The 17654-nt window shown below is 53.6% G+C and overlaps 2 protein-coding genes across 5 annotated transcripts in view; one reads left to right on the top strand and one right to left on the bottom strand.

Annotated features, from left to right (window-relative positions):
• KIF1B (kinesin family member 1B) overlaps positions 1–10759 on the top strand; it is an 82769-nt gene extending 72010 nt beyond the window's left edge. For all 4 annotated transcript variants that reach the window (XM_063317365.1, XM_063317363.1, XM_063317364.1 and 1 more), the window contains 12 exons: positions 753–858; positions 3382–3496; positions 4895–5028; positions 5424–5485; positions 6282–6427; positions 6619–6858; positions 7700–7771; positions 7857–7978; positions 8825–8974; positions 9196–9388; positions 9771–9889; positions 10649–10759. In XM_063317365.1, coding sequence (XP_063173435.1) covers positions 753–858; positions 3382–3496; positions 4895–5028; positions 5424–5485; positions 6282–6427; positions 6619–6858; positions 7700–7771; positions 7857–7978; positions 8825–8974; positions 9196–9388; positions 9771–9889; positions 10649–10691 — 1502 coding nt within the window. In that variant the 3' untranslated portion in view covers positions 10692–10759. The remainder of the gene's footprint in view (positions 1–752; positions 859–3381; positions 3497–4894; positions 5029–5423; positions 5486–6281; positions 6428–6618; positions 6859–7699; positions 7772–7856; positions 7979–8824; positions 8975–9195; positions 9389–9770; positions 9890–10648) is intronic.
• The window catches only part of LZIC (leucine zipper and CTNNBIP1 domain containing), a 382321-nt gene that overhangs the window by 135961 nt on the left and 228706 nt on the right, over positions 1–17654 (bottom strand). The gene's annotated exons all lie outside the window — the stretch shown is intronic.

Here is a 17654-nt window from a genome sequence, read left to right as displayed (position 1 = left end):
ACCACAATATAAATCAATCTATAAAAATAAAATAGATCTAAAATCTAAAATCCAGCAGCGCGGATCTTGTTTGTTGGGGAGAGATCTATAATAGCCACCCCCAAGATGAACTGGTGCCCTTCCCACCCCAGGCAAGGGTGGAACTTGTCAGGAAGATGTCTTTACTCTGAATTATGGGAGCAGGTCATGGCAGAAAACAGGATGGAAGGCATGGGGCCAATCCACCTTCAACCTGGAGGGTCTTCCCCAGAGCTTCCCTGTTGTGAGTGACTTTGGCCCCATCTGCTCTTAGGCAAAGCCTGCTCTGTCTGCAGTCGAGGCCACTGTTGCATCCTCCTTGGGGAAGAGCAAGCAGATCTTCCTCTTCTGGATGGGGAAACTGCCCTCCCTGAGATTTCCTTGCCAGGTGTTAGGGTCTCCCGGGAGGGAGGGTGGGGTTGGTCCTCCGGGAGACCTCGGATGCCAGCAGGGACCCTCCTTCACAGGGAGCAGGGTGGGGGCGCCCGTACCTGAGGCTGGTGTTGCAGGGAGAAGCTGATCGCTCCAGAAGGTCACAAAGTTTGGCTTCTCAGCAGGGCATTTGGAGCAGGGGGGCGGGGCGGGTGGGGACATGTCGTGATCTGGAGTCATTCACCAAAAAAAAGCCTTTGTGTAGTTACGCAGCTTTCCGAAACCGGGTTGCCCCTTGGCAGTTCTTCCCGTCGAGCGTGACCCCCAACGAATCTTTGCCTTCGCCTCTGTTCTCTCGCCAGGGCGCATCCGGAACAAAGCCGAGGTGGATGAAACTGCCGCGGACGCCATCTTGTCCCTGAACATCATCTCCGCAAAATACTTGAGGGTTTCTCACAGCTCAAACAGGTCAGAGAGGTTTGTCAGTCTGGGTCTGCCTGGCCGAGCAGGACGGTTCCCCAACCTGGAAGCCCCAGCGAGGGTAGACTGCGGTTCCCGTCCTCCCCAGACAGCATGGCTGATGGGATTTCTGACCCCGCTATGGGGCCCCGGGCTGGAACAGGCCTCTCTTTTCTCCGACCGCTGACTAGGATGGTTCTGAAGCAAACGTTAGCCCGAGTGAAAAGGAGGAGTGAAGTTGAGGTGCTTAAGCATCTCCTCTTGCCTTCCTGCTGCCGAGTTGATCTTCGCAGATAGTGAAAACAGCAGACTGGTTTTCCTTCATCGAGAGCCGAAAAATGGTGCGGTCTGAATACACTAACAGCGGGCCTGTTAGCCGTACAGACCTCTCCAATGAGCCTTGTGTAATAGGTGAATGATGACGATACCTGATTAAAACCCACTACAGAGGTGTTTCTGGGCTTCCCCGGCTGAAAGCGAGGCTTCCGTCTTACAGCGGCGAAGACGCCTCCATGGCTTTGGCCTGCTTTCCCCAGTTTCCAGCTCCTGCCCTTGGTGGGAGAAGGTGGGAGCAGCGAAAATTAAAAACGTCCCTCCTGAGCACACACATGCAACGCGTGCCTCTGTGCGCGAGCCCATCCCTGCCTTTGTGTCTTTTGAGTTGCGGCTTGGCTGACTTGAATGTTGGCTTTTCCTCGGCTGGTCTCCCTTCTTGCTCATCCGTCCCTGTCTGGGCTGACCTAACGAAAGCTTTCTGTATCTCCACAGGCTCTTCCTTGATAAGGATATGCCTAGGTATTTCCACATCGGCTTCCTTTGCGCACAACGCCCTGGCCTAGTGCACAGCCTTTTCCCTTCTCCTTTTCCCTGATCCGGGCTTGGCTGGTGAGCCGAGTTTTCAGCCTCTGCCTGCCACCGGTCAAGGAGTGTGCAGGGGCTCCTTTCAGCTGGCAGAGAGAAGCCCAACACCCGTAGCACCCTCCTCTTTCCTGCCTTGCGTTGTTTCAATACCCCTGACTTCAGGGTGGCCTTAAAACCTCCCCTTTGCCTCTTTTTCGGAGGGCTGCCGAGCATGTCTCGAGAATCTTGGGCGTGCTGCAAAAGAGCCTTTGTCGCCCAAGAGGTTTGGGCCAGCGTTTAAATCTGCTGCGTAGAGGCTTTTCCACGCTTTCAAGACTTGCGTTTGTGCTTTGCTTCTTTCTTCCCTTAATTTTTACCTGTCTCTCCTTCCCTGAGTTCCATCCTGAAAACTCTGGAAAGGGGATTCCTTCCTGGTGTGCCCCGTATGGATCTTGTCCCCTGATTCCCGGTCTACATCCAGTTGTATTTCTTTCATCCTGTTTAGTCACTTTGGCTTGTTTTGCTCACTCCTTGGTTCTCACAAGGTCAAAATACCATTTTAATGTTATCCCCTCCGTCTCTCCCACCCTGACCCACCAGGGTGATCAAGAATTGGACGTAAATTTGCTTGGCGGGGCATCTTTTCTGCTCTCTAGTTGAACCAGAAGGGGATTTAGTTTGCTGCTGCAGCCTCTCCTGGGACGGTGCCACAATCTGTCCTCCCCTCCTTTCTTTTCCGCAGTTCTTTAGCTTCCTGCTTTTCGGGGCAAGATTCAGTTTCTTTTAACATGGCAAAACAGGTATAGCCAGACTGAAAAGAGTTCAAAAAGCTTCTGTGATCGCTGTAGGGCAGGGCTGAGGCGCTAACTTGTGTTTCCATCAAGATGTTTGATGGGCGAGCAACCCTTCAGGAAGTAGAGGAGCTAGCAGGGGCACCTTAAAAAAAAAAAAATTGGCCTTGTTCCAGACGTGATGTTGTCCATGAAACGTGGCCACCATCTCTGTTTATCTTTCTTAATTCTGAGCGGCAGTTACTCACTCTGACCCCCAAGTCAGGAATTGTGAGTTCTTGGGTTGATTTGATACTGTGACCCCCATCAACAAAGTACTGAAAGCGTAGCTTCCAGGGATGTGGGGGGCGGCCAAAGTACAGGTGCTGCTCGACTTATGACCATTCATTTAACGACCATTGGAAGTTACGACAGCACTGAAAAAACTGACTTATGACCGGTCCTTGCCCTTATGACTGTTGCAGTGTCCCCGCGGTCACGTGATCAAAATTTGGGCACTTGCCAACCAGCATGTATTTACAACGGTTGCAGCATCCCAGGGTCACGTGATCGCCATTTGCGACCTCTCCAGGCAGCTTCCGACAAGCAAAATCAGTGGGAACCACATGATTCGCTTAATGACCGCTGCAAAAATTGTCGTAAAATCGGGTGTGGTTGTGTGATGCCTCGCTTAACGTCCGCACCACTTAGTGACAAATTTCCCAGTCCCTATGGTGGTCGTAAGTCAAGGACTACCTGTGCATTTGTGGAAACTCAGTCCCTGTGCTCAGAAAGGGTTTGCTTCCTCCACCTTGCAAGAAGAGCTGTAAGCTTGTTCAAGATGAGCAAGTCTGGGTTGTGTCGAGGCACCTCTGCGCTGGAGCATCCTGTTCCTAGCGTTTGTTTTCTTTTTTTTAACCAGGACTTTCTACCGCTTCGAGGCTGTCTGGGACAGCTCCCTGCACAACTCCCTTCTGTTGAACCGGGTGACCCCCTACTCAGAGAAGATCTACATGACGCTCTCGGCTTACCTGGAGGTGAGGTTACATCTTCTGCCCTCAGACCTCGGTCTGGTGGAAGGATGAAAGGAGAGGCCGAGCTGCTCCAATAACAGGGACCCCTGGAGGGACTTTCTCTCTCTCTCTCTCTCTCTCATCTCTTTCCTAAGCTGAGAGGCCGTTTTCATTTTACACCACCTCTGCACAGCCCTAATCCTAATCCCTGAGCAGTTTGCGATAACCAAAACCAAACCAAAACCAAACCCACGAGCAGAGAACAGCTATAAAAGAATAAAATCGGTAAACCCAGCCAGCAGAATATAAGAGCAGCAACCTGACTGAACTGCGGGCAAGGATATCTGCCTGGACTACAGAGTTCCTAAATTAACTGGAATTTGAAAGCTCCGTATTTTTTTCACAGCGTTTAGAACCAACCTAGAACTTCTGAAATCACCACCACCACCAAAAAAAAAAAGAAAAAGTTGTCAGAATTAGGCTCTTTTAGTCCGTTATCTGGAGCAGATGGAGGCTTCTTTCGCACTGAGATGATCAGTTGTGTTTGGCCTGGATGGTTGCAGGTGGCACCTCTTTCATAGGCAAGAAGCTGGAAAGCAAGTACCTCAGGAAGGAGAGCCCCAGATCGCTCCCTAACATGCTAGCTGTTTGTCTGCAGGGAACCTCTTTGGTATTCAGTAGGCGAATCCCTGCCTGCATTGTGAAATCTCTAAAAATAGTTTTACTACCTCACTAGTAAGGCCTTTAGGAACACTTAAGGAAATCAGCGAGACCAGCGTTTTTATGCTTACTCAGAATGGTCCCCATTTCTAACTTGGTTTTCTCTACCAAAAGCTCAAACTGGCCAAAATACACAGCTTACGAGTTTTGTCGACCTGACAGTTTGTAGTTCTAGAGCTCTGAGAACCAGGTATGAAATACCTGTTCAGTCTTAACAGGGTGTTTCCTAAGGGACAGATTGAATCGTTCCTCTTCGTAAGACCTGTCCGGTGAGTTCATACGGTTTTAAATGGAGGGTAAATTCTGAACAAGTGACGATTCCTCAGTCTGTCATTCCATACAGACCAGCGCTTTCCAAGCTGTGTGTCGCGACACATTAGCTGCAGCGTGTGGGTGTGTCGCGTGGTCGAGGGACCATACAGCTACTGCACATGCGCAGTATGCGCGATCGGGTCGAGACAGCTGATCCCGCATGACTTCCCCTGATGCGGCCGCACCTGCAGCGTGTTAGTGTGTCACCAACATTAACAGTTTGGAACGCTCTGATAGAATAAAAAATTTGGAGCTAAAGGTACGTTTGTGCACCTGCCCATGTGCAACACACGTGTGCAAAAGAGAGCTAACATTCCTGCCTGTTTGCTTGCTTGTACATGGCCCGCAGTTGATGGCGAAAGCCACTTCTGGCTGTTTCTTCCCTTCCAGCTGGACCACTGCATCCAACCCGCCGTCATCACCAAGGACATCTGCATGGTCTTCTACTCACGAGATGCCAAGATTTCGCCCCCCCGCTCCCTGCGCAGTCTCTTTGGCCGCGGCTACTCGAAGTCCCCAGATTCGTAAGTCAGATCAGCCCCTGGGCCAGCTGAGGGCCACGAGATGCCCAGATTAAGCTTGGATCTGGAACAGTGGGTTGGGGTTGTTGATGGCCTGGTTTGGAATCTCTTGGTGTCTCATGAGTCTCCTTTCAAAAGCTTGTTTGGGTCGGTTATTGGAAATCTTCATGAGAGTGGCCACAGCAGAAGACCCTGCTTGAGATTACTTCGCTTGAGAAAAAGGGAAGCAGTTGTGTCTCTGCGCATGGTTAGAGTAGAATTCTTGTATGATGACTTTTCCCCAGTATGGACCGGTGGAATTGTTCTTGAAGAGCTTGAGCATTCCTGAGACTGTTCTTTCGCCTACCTTGTTTCTCAAAATATCATTTTGTCTCTCCTGCCTCCCTGTTTGGAAACAGCAACCGAGTCACCGGTATCTATGAGCTGAGCCTGTGCAAAATGGCTGACACGGGAAGCCCAGGTCAGAAGACGCCCCTTTGTGTGAATATGCCAAAAAAACCCGTATTTTTCTGCACTGGGTTGATTAGTTTATTTATTATATTTGTGCATGTTGCTTTTCTGTTCATGAACTCAGCAGAGTTTTTGCCCAGTACTGTGGTCCTGATTTCTTTAAGGGATAAAAATTCAGGGATCAGAGCACTGGGCATTAAGGAAATAACCTCACAGATTAACCCAAGCCGGAGGTGTCTTGGAGGTAGGAGAAGGGAGTGGCAGCTGGCCTTCCTGCTTTTCTCTCTCTCAAGTGCACCCAAAGTAAAGGAATGTAGGGATGATCCTGGGGGAGGGAGGGAGGGATGGAGGGATGGACCAGGAAGGGAAGAGAAACAGCAGCTCAGTCCTGGGAAAGTAACGTGTGAGAAGGAAGCTCAAAATAACCCCACCTCAATTCCGTTTGGTATAAGGTGGGGCAGAGGGAAGTCCTGGTGGGCTTTCAAGCTTCGGTGGTTATGCCCTACAACTTCACTGGTCTGGGACCGTCAATAAAGTCGTCAATCAGCCCCTTCTGTCTTAAAGAAGTAAAGCACAGTAGCCTTCCTGAAATAGTTGCCGTACCTGTTTCCGGATCTGGCCTGCTCCAAAGGACTGACAGCCGAGTCGAGTCGCTTTATTTATGGAAGTTTTGGGGTGGCCCCAGAGGGGCTCTGCCTGGCAGCGGGGAGAAGAAGAAGAACATGGCTCGGGTAGTGAGTGGAGGACGGTGACCTTCCCTGGCGGTGAGGTGTCAGGGCCTTGAAAACCCCGTTTTCATGCTTCAGGGATGCAGAGGAGGAGACGGAAGGTCCTAGACACCTCCGTGGCGTACGTCCGAGGGGAAGAGAATCTGGCGGGGTGGCGGCCCCGAGGAGACAGCCTCATCCTGGAGCATCAGTGGGAGCTGGAGAAGATGGAGCTGCTGCACGAGGTGGGTGCCAGGAATGGAGGGCTGTTGCTGAGACGCCACCCCAAGGCCGCAAAGGTTCTCCCTTGCCCCGCTCTCCCTCTCTGCGGGCGTCCCTTGGGGGCCGGGCCCCGCTCAATCCCCTGACCGACGCTTGGAAGGCAGAGGAGGTGGTCCTGATTTAGAACCCCCTGGATTCTCCTCTCGCCCTCCAGGTCGAGAAGACTCGCCACTTCCTGCTGCTGCGGGAGAAGCTGGCTGACGGGCTCCCCAAGTCCATGAGTGACTCGCTGTCCCCCAGCCTCAGCAGCAGCACCCTCAGCACCTCTGCCAGCATCTCCTCTCAGATCTCCTCCACCACCTTCGATAGCGCCATCACCCCCAGCGAGAGCAGCGGCTACGACTCGGCGGACATCGAGAGCCTTGTGGAGCGGGAGAAGGAGCTAGCCACCAAGGTACGGGGCGTGGGGCCGGGGCCGGGGGCGGCGAGCCTGCCTTCTCCCTCAACCCCCCTTCCCCAAAACCTAGGGCCCTCTAGAGCAGGCTTTCTCAGCCTTGGCCGCTTGGAGACGGGTGGACTGCGGCTCCCAGAAGTCCCCAGCCAGCGATTCAGGGAGTTGAAGTCCACCCGTCTTCAAGCGGCCGAGGCTGAGAAAGCCTGCTCCAGGTGCACTGGATTACGACCCTTCTCCCAGCCTACCCAGTGGGAATGGTCCAACCCGTTTGGAGATCATCGCAGGGGGGAACGGTTGGGGTGGAAGATAATAGCGTCGATCTTTGATTGACTTTGATTGATTTATCTATCAAACTTGTCACCGCCCATCTCCTCCAACCGGAGGGACTTTGTCGGTCCTTTGATTGCCGTGAGCCGCCCCAGGCCATTGGGAGTCGGGTGGCATGCAGGTTTATCCTCCTCCTCGGGCCGATGTGTCATGAGTGAGGATGGCGAGCAGGGGGCTCCCATCCAGACTGTTAAGCGCATGCGTAGCACTGAGGAATTAGGTGGCCATTCCAAGAGACACAGATCGGGCCCGCCTTAGCCTTTGGGGTTTATATGTCTGGGTTTTTCCCACACTTCTTCAGTTTGTTAGGATTTTCTGTTATGTAGCAGTAATAAAACACTAGAGACCTGTTCCTTGTCTCAGCGTGGTTCCTGGCTGTTAGGACACGATGACTCTTCCTATTCAGCATGTTCCCTCCAGCATGCTTCCTACCCAAGCAGTTCTACAGGGCACCAAGCACTGCTCCACAGCCCTTTCCTTGTCTCTGCCATTCTGATCAAAACTTCCTTTCCAGTGCCTTCAGCTTCTTACTCATTCTTTCAACCGCGAATTCAACCAGGTCTACAACAGCATCAGCGATTGTAAGGTAAGCAAAACCCCAACCCCGTGGTTCGCGTGGGGCTTGCCCTCGGTGCGGCGCTGAGTTAAGGGCTGTCGTGTGCTCCTTCCAGCTGTCGGATATCTCTCCCATCGGGCGGGATCCGTCGGTCTCCAGCTTCAGCAGCTCCACGCTCACCCCTTCCTCCACCTGCCCCTCGCTGTCGGATTCGAGGTACAACTCTGCGGATCAGAAGTGAGTTGAGCCGAGTTGACGCCTGCCCCTCAGCAGAGCCCCCGAATGCCCTTTCTGGCCGGTGGAAACGTCCTGGCATCCTTTCCACCCTGTTCCTCCTGATGGACGTGTGTTTTTGTGAGCAAACCAGGGCTTTTAGGGGGGCAGAAGAGCCACAGTTTAGTCCAGGTTTATTTGGAGGACAGATACATAAGCTAAGTTGGTAAACAAAGTTGGGGCCTTTCTTTTTTGACTCTGAAGACAAACTGATCACGAAGCTTGATGCTTTATGAAACACTAAAATTGCGTGAGCTGCAGTATAGGACATGCGAGCTTGTTTCTTTTTCAAAAGGCGCATTGACAAAATGCCTCCCGTATGCTCAGTTACGGAATGAATGTCAAAAGGGCTTGCCAGAATCTCTCTCTCGAAAATGATCTCTTAGATTAAAAAGTTCTTTCTTTCTCTCTTCTTTTTAAACTTTCCCTCCTTTTGACCCCCCCAACTGCCTCTGCCTTCTCTCTCTCAACCTTTTCTTAGCTTTGGGGTGCTTCCTTCACAAAGGAGTGATCAGTTCCCCCTTTTCCTGAATTCTGGCAGAGTAACATCGTGGCTTTCCTGCTGTTACGTTTACGTCTGTTTTTCATTTGGATACACTTTGCGAAGCAGGAATAGATACTTCCCGGTGCTTTTCTTTCTTCCGAAAGGGAGGTGAATTATCATTTGCTGCGTTTCACCCTTCAGTGCAAACCAGGCCTGAATGCCGAAACGCTTAACCGAATCAGCGTTCTTCTGCCTTTGCAGCTGCTGATTTTAACCAACGACTTTCTCTCTTTTTTCCTGTTTCCTTTCTTTTTTTAAAACAAAAGAACCCCCGAAGCAAATTCTCGGGCCTCCAGCCCTGGGCTGGAGACAGAACCATTCCAGCTGACTCCCCCTGCTGAAGTTTCTTATCTGGCAAGAGCGGGGAAAAACGAGTTTTTGAACCTCGTTCCGGATATTGAGGAAATCCGACCTGGGTAAGAGTCTCCATATTGGAATGACGGCGCCTTCCTTAAGAGGGAGAAAAGCTGATGCTGCCTCTTTAGAACTGGGGCAAGATGGGTTGGTCTCTCCCAGCCGCTGGAGGGCTCTGATCCGTGGCTTTTCCTCTCGCTGGTGCGGGGGGTGTCCTCCTGGGGCCGTGACCAGCCGGACTCCCTGTCCTGATTGCCTGTTTCTCATTGGGGTCGGCTCCCAGCTCTGTGGTCTCCAAGAAAGGTTACCTGCACTTCAAGGAGCCGCTTTCCCCCTCGTGGGCCAAACATTTTGTGGTGGTCCGCCGCCCGTACGTCTTCATCTACAACAGCGACAAGGATCCGGTGGAGAGGGGAATTATCAACCTCTCCACGGCTCAGGTGGAGTACGGCGAGGATCAGCAGGCCATGGTGAAGGTCAGTCGCCGCTCCAGGGACTGTGCTCGCCTCCTGTCAGTCCCTGGGAAACCACAAAGAGATTATCTTGTCCTGCGCCCAGAATATGGCGGGAGGGAATTAATTTGATGATCCCTTATTTCGTGCCTTTTTTTTTTTCGCCCCTACTTGAGTGACTTAAGAAAGAAGGAACATCTTTTCCTGGCTCCCTTCTTCCACATCCCACTGCTGTGATAAGATGGCCCTCAAACCCGGTGCAGATCGAGAAGGTTTCCCTGGGGGGAGGAAGGGCATGTTATCACCCCTGGGTAACGAAGGCCGCTCGATGGAATCCAGGCGGGTTGGGAGTTGTTGGCGAAGAAAGATGCTTAAAATGCTGACGTGTTTTATTTCCATATTTTAGACCCCAAACACGTTTGCTGTCTGCACCAGACACCGCGGTGTCCTCCTCCAGGCCATCAACGACAAAGACATGAGTGACTGGCTGTATGCCTTCAACCCCCTTCTTGCCGGCACGATACGGTAAGAGTGGCACGCCGGGGCCGCTGTCCCTTTCGAGCAGGCCTGGGGCCTCTTGGCCTGCAGATGCTAGAAACGTCGGTGCCCAGCGACCCTGGTTAAAACCCATTGGCCGGACTGGACAGCCTGCATTTACGGCCAGAGCCCTCGCAGGGGGGAAGGTGCTGGGAAGCCGTAGAGGGGAAATGGGGCAACTGTGGGAAAATTCAGGTCTGCAGAGCTTGACCTGAATGTGGGGTCGTTGCCCTGTTCAAGGCAGGAGAAACACGTTCAAGAGGAAGCTGTGGCAGAAGTGGTCAGAAGCGCGCGAACGGTTAGAAAAAGGGATGTTCAGCAGGAAAGTAGAAGTAAAACAGCCTTGTCACTGTTAGCTGGGGGTACTAGAGATCCGGTAGCTCCTTTCAGACTGACAGGTTTTATTTAAAGGCGTTAAGCTTAGAAATCACCAAAGGCCGTGTTTCAGAGTTCGCCGGGCCTGCCATTTCTAGGGACCCGAACTCCAGACGGGGAGCCTCGCCTGTCCCCAGACAGCTTTTGCTGGGTGTAGTTCTCCCCTGGCATTAATTTTAACTTCCCAGCAATGGGCAGAGGTGAGAAGCCTCCCTGGAAGCTTTTAAGGAAGAGGGTGAACTTGGATATCCCCCCCCCGCTCCGAACCGTGGGCTAGGATAGACGTGTCCCACGTGGCTGTGTTGCGGGACTGTGGTTCCTTGGGTGGCGGTGTGCTCACTCGGTCCTCGTTTCCCTCTTTCTCCTCTGCAGGTCCAAACTCGCCCGAAGACTCTCAGGACAGCTGAAGTACTAAGTCCCTGGGGAATTCTCATGCAATTTTTATTTTGTCCCGAATACGCCTTCAGCTATAGGCAAAACATCCCCCCTCACCTCTCTGTGATTCCTGAATAGCTCTCTTTCCTTGTATGTAACCCCGTGGCTTAACCCGGCTCACTTCTAGCACTCTCCCAAATTCTTTCCTCTCTTCCCCCCCACCCTGCTTTTTTAAAAAAAATTATGATTACAACGATTTTCATTTTCAAGTGTCGAAAACACTATTAATCGCATGTGGCCAAACTGAAGAAGAAACGAGAGGGGGGGGAAGTGTGGGTGAGTGGGGAGGTGGGGGTGATGGGGGTTCAGATTTAGATGCACGACTTTTTTAAGAAAGAAAAGTTTTTTTTCCCCGTTTGGGCACTTGGTTCCTCACCCCAAGTGACGCCATCTGTCCTGCTCTCTATGATGTGTTTGTCTCTGTCTGGGTGTTGATGATTTGACTTTTCATCCAACTTTGATGGCTTGGACGTAACCGGGCTGTGTTTCTCAAAGAAAGGCCCTGGCCCGGAATTTGGGGCGTCTCCTTCCCAGGATGTGTTGCCTCTTCATTTATCATTTTGGGTCTCTTTGCTTGGGAATCAGCCATCCCCAGGAGGGCGAACGTAGGCCCAGTTTAGCAGAGTGGCCTGATTAAACTCGGCCCTTGTAGCCTGGCCAGTGCCTGCTGCCCGCAGCGTTCTCTCTGTGCCAGATCCAGATGAGCAGGTCTCAGACCTTTAGGAAAGGGCGCAGGGGCCAGAAGGGCTGGGTGTCGGGGCACATGCGCATGGATCCCCAAGCGTCCCCTGGCGTTGGGTGGAAGCCTGAAGTCTTTCTTCCATCCAAGAGGGGCCTGAATCAGCATAGTGGAGAGGTAATCAGAGGGCCAGCTTCATGCAGCTCCCCACTTTTCCCATCAGCAGCATGAACTTGAGGAGGGTGGGGTGATTTTTAAAAGTTTTAACGTTTGGTTTGCCCAAATCGTACCCCAGTGAGAAGGTGGAGTTAACCCACATTGGGGGTAGGGGGCATCAGCGCTTCCTCCCCGTCTTTCCCATGTCTTCAGGTTCATTTACAGCTTTTAAAGACACATTCCCGCTTTAAAGCTCAACCCGAAAGGCCTATTATGAGGGCAGGTCTTTAAAACAGACCTCCCTCTGCCCCCCAGAGCATTTCTCTGGTCCAGCGGGAGGCTTCGATGTGGCTCTTTTTGCTGAGCACAAGAGGAAGTTTAAAACGCAGTGGGAAATGCTCTCTTCTCGGCAGTTGAGATGGAAAGGCGGCCTGACTCATGCCCCAGAACCACTGATTGTCACCAGCAGAAGGCACGTCTCCCTCTGGGGTTCCAGATCTTCCTGCGCCTCCTTTGCAGAACCCCCAGCAGATTCGGACCCAAACTGCAGCCGGGGCCCTGCGTGGCTGAACCCTCACTTCTTATCGAGAAAGCCGGCCGGCCTTCCCCTTCCTCTATTAGCTTTCTGTGCCCAGGGCATCGTTTCATGTTGGAAACAAAGAGGGCTCCCTCCCTGGTGCCTTTGCCTGCAGAGGCAAAGATTGACCTCATCTGCTGTGTTTGGAAGACAAAGCTGTTAAAACAAGCTTTCTCGAGTCTCCAAGCAAAGCTTTATGTCCCCCTCCCTTTGGTTTTAGCTTCTGCTGCTCGCTTGGGCAGAGAATCACTGATTTGTCCAGAGAAGGCAAAAATCTGACCTTTCTTCACCAAAACATGCATGTGGTTGAATTGTTTGCATTCATCCCATTGGGTTGGCCCGGGCATAGTTCTTTCCCCCCATCTTCAGATGAATGACTTGGCTAGAGGTCCTGGGGGACTTTTCCATCAGTGGAGCAACTTTTACTGTGGTGGTGGTGGGAATCCCCTTTTAATTCTGCCGTGGAACTTCACAGAGTTTGCTGTGATGCAGAGTCGCAAAGATTTTCTGAGCGTTTTCTGTGCCGCTTCTGGGCAGAATGAAGGAAAGATGGAAAGGAGTCCAGATCCTGAAACAGGACATAGCTCTGCCTGTTGTTGGATTGCTTTGGGGTTATTTCCTGAAATGTGAGTCTACCTGTGGAACTCCCAGCCCAGCCATGAGAGTTCCCTTCATTTCCCACAGATATGCTGCGCAGCACCCATGCAGGCAGACAAGGCTTTTGGTTCAGGAGCCAAGGGGATTTTGCGGTGGCTTGAATGATGGGTTATTTTTTGGGGCACGACAAGTCACTGTCGTTGCCACCTTTGGGCTATAAAATGGCTGGGGGGGGGGGATCTGTCTGGAGCCAGATAAGGAAATTTCCTGGCAATAGTATGTCTACACTAAAATTACATTTTGTTTGCTTGTTGAGCTTGGAACAAAGCTAGTCTGTAAAGCGTTTGCTTTGGAAAAATCAATGCCATGCATAACAAGAGCTGTATAGAGGCCTAAGGGGTTTCTTCTAGGACAGGCAGGGCACAGCGTAACCGAAGCTGGGAACGATGCCATGGATTATGTGAAGGGCACCTTCTTGGCTCAGCTCGGGCCAATCTATAGGTGGAGCCCACGTGAGCAAGATCAGTCTTAAGCTTTCTTCCCTTGCTTATTTTAGATGCTTGGGATTTGGTTTTGTGGTGGATGACTTAAAATTGACCTACGGGGATGGTTTTTCTTCCCCCTTCGGAAGTCCTAGATCTGACCTGGCGGCCGCTCCTTGCACCTTCCAAAATGGTCGCTCTCTGGCAAATTATCCACCCCTGGTTCTTGCAAAGCAAACGGAGAAGCTCTCCTCTGCCTCTGCACTTGGCTTAAAACCTCCTGAGTTTCAGCAGAGGAAAGGCAGAATCAGTATCCGGAAAGAGATTTAGCCAGCCGATGCGGCCCTGGAGTCAGCCAGCTCTTTGGGCCGCTGCCTGGAGCTGCAGGCCGCTGCCACGGGCCAGCCAACCCTCTGCGCAGCCCCAAGGAAGGACCGGTGGGAAGGGGGGCCGTCAGTTAAGGAAACGTCTGAAGCCGAGGCCGTTACCCTGATCATGACCTCAGAATCGTTGATGCCTCTTTGGTTCAGCCGGAGCCCATGGATTCTCCTCTGTCTTTTAAACAGCCGTTCTTTGCAGACAGCGCACTTTATTTCTTCTGGCCAGTGCCCCCTCTATTGCTAAATTATAAAGGGTTGGAGGAGGGCTGTGAGCCAGCCATGGGGAGCTTGCCCAAGTCCCCGTCCCCGCAAATTCCTAGTGGTGGTTTCCAAGCAAACGCTTTCCTTCCTTCCGCTTTGTTACCAAGCGCATTATGGGAATTATTTAATTTGTATATATATATATTTTTTGGTAAAGTAACGTTACGTGTGCTTGTTTTCCTTGTAGATAAACCTTAACATCCTTTGTTCTCCTTTCCCTTAATGCGTTCTGCCATGAATTAATCCTGTGTCTGCCCAGACTTCACATGGTACTCGATTTTCCTCCATTCCGTTAGCGTCGTTTTATTTCTAACATGCTGCTTTCTTTAAAGAACAGGAAAAAAAGAAACCACTAACTTTGCTGCTCGAAGTTTCCTTGAATGTATCCGAAACAGGACCTCAGTCTGGGGATCACAGTAATCCACTGGGTCTCCCTTTGTTCCTCCCTCCCCATCGATGGTGGCGCCTCAGACTTTTTAAAGTGTCAGGAATGTATTTAATGCTGTGCTTCCTCGTTCAGATTGAAACATTAGCCCTGGGGGCGGGTGGGTGGGTGGGTGGGTGGGGAATAGGAACAGAAATGTTGATTTTGGGTCCAGAAGGCCACTGGTGCGGGGCCACTCCAGATCCATCCGGGCACACTTATTTATCGACAACCTGAATTCTGTGCGCTTTGCAGCCACCTCCCTCCTTTCTTAGGATCTGCTCACATCGTCCATTTGTAGCAGATGAATTTGGATTTTTAACATGGACCTGCCATGCCCCCCCCCCCACACACTCCCCTTTCCCGCACAGTTGAAGTGGCCTTTTGGAACCAATCTCAATTCTGTTTGAAGCTGGTCTCATCCCAGCGGAAGGAATCCGTTCAGAACACTGAACACTATTAATTTGACTCCCGCCACCCCCACCCCCCTGGCAACCCATGTTTTATTTTGTAAATATAACAGATGTTCGGAGCTTGGGTATACAAACTGTAAATACACTTCATGTATTTGTACTAATTTGGAACCATTTTGCTGTATAGCCTTTAGGTGTGCAACGCAGATACTCTTATCTAACTGTGTATGGTAACCTTGCACCACTGAACTGTTAGTGAACGAGGTGGGAAACAATAAAGATACAACTAGTGTATTACCAAAGGGTGTGTGTGTGTGTTGCATCACGGCGTTTATTTACAAAGCCTTTGTTTTTGCCACCCCATTTATGGTGCCTCCAGGGCCTTTCCCCTTTGGCACCCTGATGTGTTCTGAGGTGGCCCGCAAGGCCCAGCCTCCGTCCAGTCTGTGGGGCTGGGCTGAGCAGGGCTGGGGGGCTTTTAGCTGGGAGGCTGTGAGGGGGGGGCCCTTCCTGCCTCCCCATGGGGGAAATTTCAGGGTATCTGGGCTGCATCTGCTCTGCCACTCCTCACCTTGGCAAGAGCAGGCAGCAAATCTGGCTTTGGCCAGCTGAGGGGTGGACTCAACCCTACGACAGGACGCACAAAAGAGAAAGGGAGAGGGCGCATAAATGCAATTAGGGTGGTGCAAGGTTTGCACTGCCAGCCTTTGCCTCTGGTGGCCAAGCCCCTGCCAGCCCGAGCATGCAGCCACTGCCTAGTGGGAAAAGTGCCTCCTGCTTCTGCCAATGAACTCAGCAGCCGGCTGACTTTGGGTTTTCTGCCGGCCCACAAGGGGGGGGGTAATCTGTCTGCCCTGAGCCAAGAAATCTGCCCCCCCAAGGTGGTCAGCTGGGGGTCCCTGTGGATGCACCCAGGGGGGGTCTTGGTGGCTAGAGTGGGGAGGGGGTGGGCTGGGGGGTCTGCATATCCCCTGCTGGTGCTTCCTACAACTACCTACAGCAGTGCTTCTCTACCTTGGGTGCTTGAGGTGGGGGGGCAGGAGGCTTCAACTCCCAGAATTCCCCAGGGAGTTGAAGCCCCCTCCCCACCTCAGGCACCCAAGGTAGAGGAACTGTCCTAGCAGTCAGAAATCACGCTGAGACAAGGAGTAGGTCCCTAGTGTTTATTACTGCTACATAAGACCAAAAATCCTAACAAACTGAAGAAGCGTGGGAAAACCCAGACAGATCAACCCCAAAGGCTAAGGCGGGCCTGATCTGTCTCTTTGAATGGCCGCTTAATTCCTCAGTACTACGCATGCGTTTTCCCCCTGGATTGAGGCCCCCTCCTGCTCGCCATCAGTACTCATGACAAAAACACCAAAGGAGTTGCTGCTAAGGAAACCCCCCCCGCCGCCCCCTTCCAAAGCGTGCGCGGGCTTCCCTCTGGAAGGAAGGCTTGGCAGGCTTCGAGCCGGCAAGGGGGAGCCGAGTCGCTTTGCGGAGAAAGCGGGGCGTGAGCAAGCGCGCATCCGGGCTTGCCCCCCGCAGCGTGGCGGGGAAAGGGGGAGTTCGGGCTTCGTTTCCGTGCAAAGGGAGCAAAACGCTGCAACGCCCCCGCCTCGCGGGCCTCGCCTGATCCCCCCCAGCAACTTCGTCCCGCGTAACGCAAAGAAGCGTCGGCGGAACGACACTCCAAGGACCCCTCCCGCGCCCGCCGGTCATTCATTCATTCACTCACTCGCTCGCTCATTCATTCCTGCTCGCGTCGCCTTTCCCCGCCCCGGGGAAGGCGGCCCTTGCGAACAGCCGGACGGAAGCGGGCCGGTCCCGGACTCCCCTCCTTTCCCTCGTCACGGCCGCCCGCGGCGCTACGCCCTCGCCCGGCCAGCTTCCCCGCCGCCCCCAGCCGGCGAGAGGCCGGCCTGCGCCGCCTTAAAGGGCGAGGCGCGGTGGGCGGCCCAGACCGACGGGAAGCCTCGCCGCGAAGAGCAGCTTTGCTCCGGGAGCCACGCTCGCCTCGCCCGCACCATGGCCGAGTGAGTCGCATTCGCCTTCGCCCGGCCTCGGAAGGGGAGAGGCGGGCGGAAGCGGAGGTCGGGGCCCGGAGAGCCCCACGGGAGGGCGACGCCTCGGGCTGCGCGCGGAGACCCCCGCTCCACCGGGCTCCCTTCGCCTCCTCCGTGCCGCGCGCGGCGCGTCTTCACGCCCCGGACTCCCAAGGCGAGGGCTGCCAGGGGGGTTGTAGCCGGAGCCTCGCACCCGTCGCGATCTGAACGGGCCGAGCTCGGCCGCCCGGGGCGCGCCTAACCTTCTGCGGAGCTCCCAGCCGGCGGCGCCCCAGTTGGGCGCAAGCGGGAAGGCGCCCGACCCGGCCGAGGCGACGCTGACCCGCCCCAGCCCCCCACTTCTTCCCGATCCCCCTCCGTCCCCCACAGCGGGCCCCGCCAGCCCCTTCCCCGCCAAAGAACCACGCGGAGACCAGGACCACGGAGAGCCTTTGTTTAACTGGAAGCCGGACCGGCCCCGAAGGCGAACCGGGCGAGGACAGACGCGGGGATCCGGCCAGGGCGCGAGGCTGGAGGCCTGACGGAACCGACACTTCTCGGAGGGAGCGCGCCAGATCAAGGACATCCTTCGCCTCAGGCCTCCGGGGCAGGCAGTGACTTCCCCCTCAGTGGCTCAGCTCGCTTCTCTCCCGCTTCGGGGAGCGGCGCCTCGTCCTTCTTCTCTCGCTCCTTCGCCTCTCTTCTGTCTTCTCATCCCGCTGCCCGATCCTGGCGCTCTGACCGGATCCGTTCGCTGGGGCCCCCCCTTATATACCATTTGCCCCCCCACCGCTCTCAGCCGATAGGTGGTTCGATTTTGGGCCCCTTCCATTGGCTCCCCGTCCAGCCCGCGTTGTCCCTGACAGCTCCCCATTGGCCGAAAAAGCCAATCTTTGAGCCTGGGGTTCGGTATTAAAAAAGTGAGCTGTCAAATACTAAATTCTACC

Source organism: Candoia aspera, chromosome 18 (assembly GCF_035149785.1).
Source record: "Candoia aspera isolate rCanAsp1 chromosome 18, rCanAsp1.hap2, whole genome shotgun sequence".
Classification (NCBI taxonomy): domain Eukaryota; kingdom Metazoa; phylum Chordata; class Lepidosauria; order Squamata; family Boidae; genus Candoia; species Candoia aspera.
The sequence above is the reverse complement of the archived record's forward strand: the minus strand, read 5'-3'. Positions and strand labels throughout refer to the sequence as shown.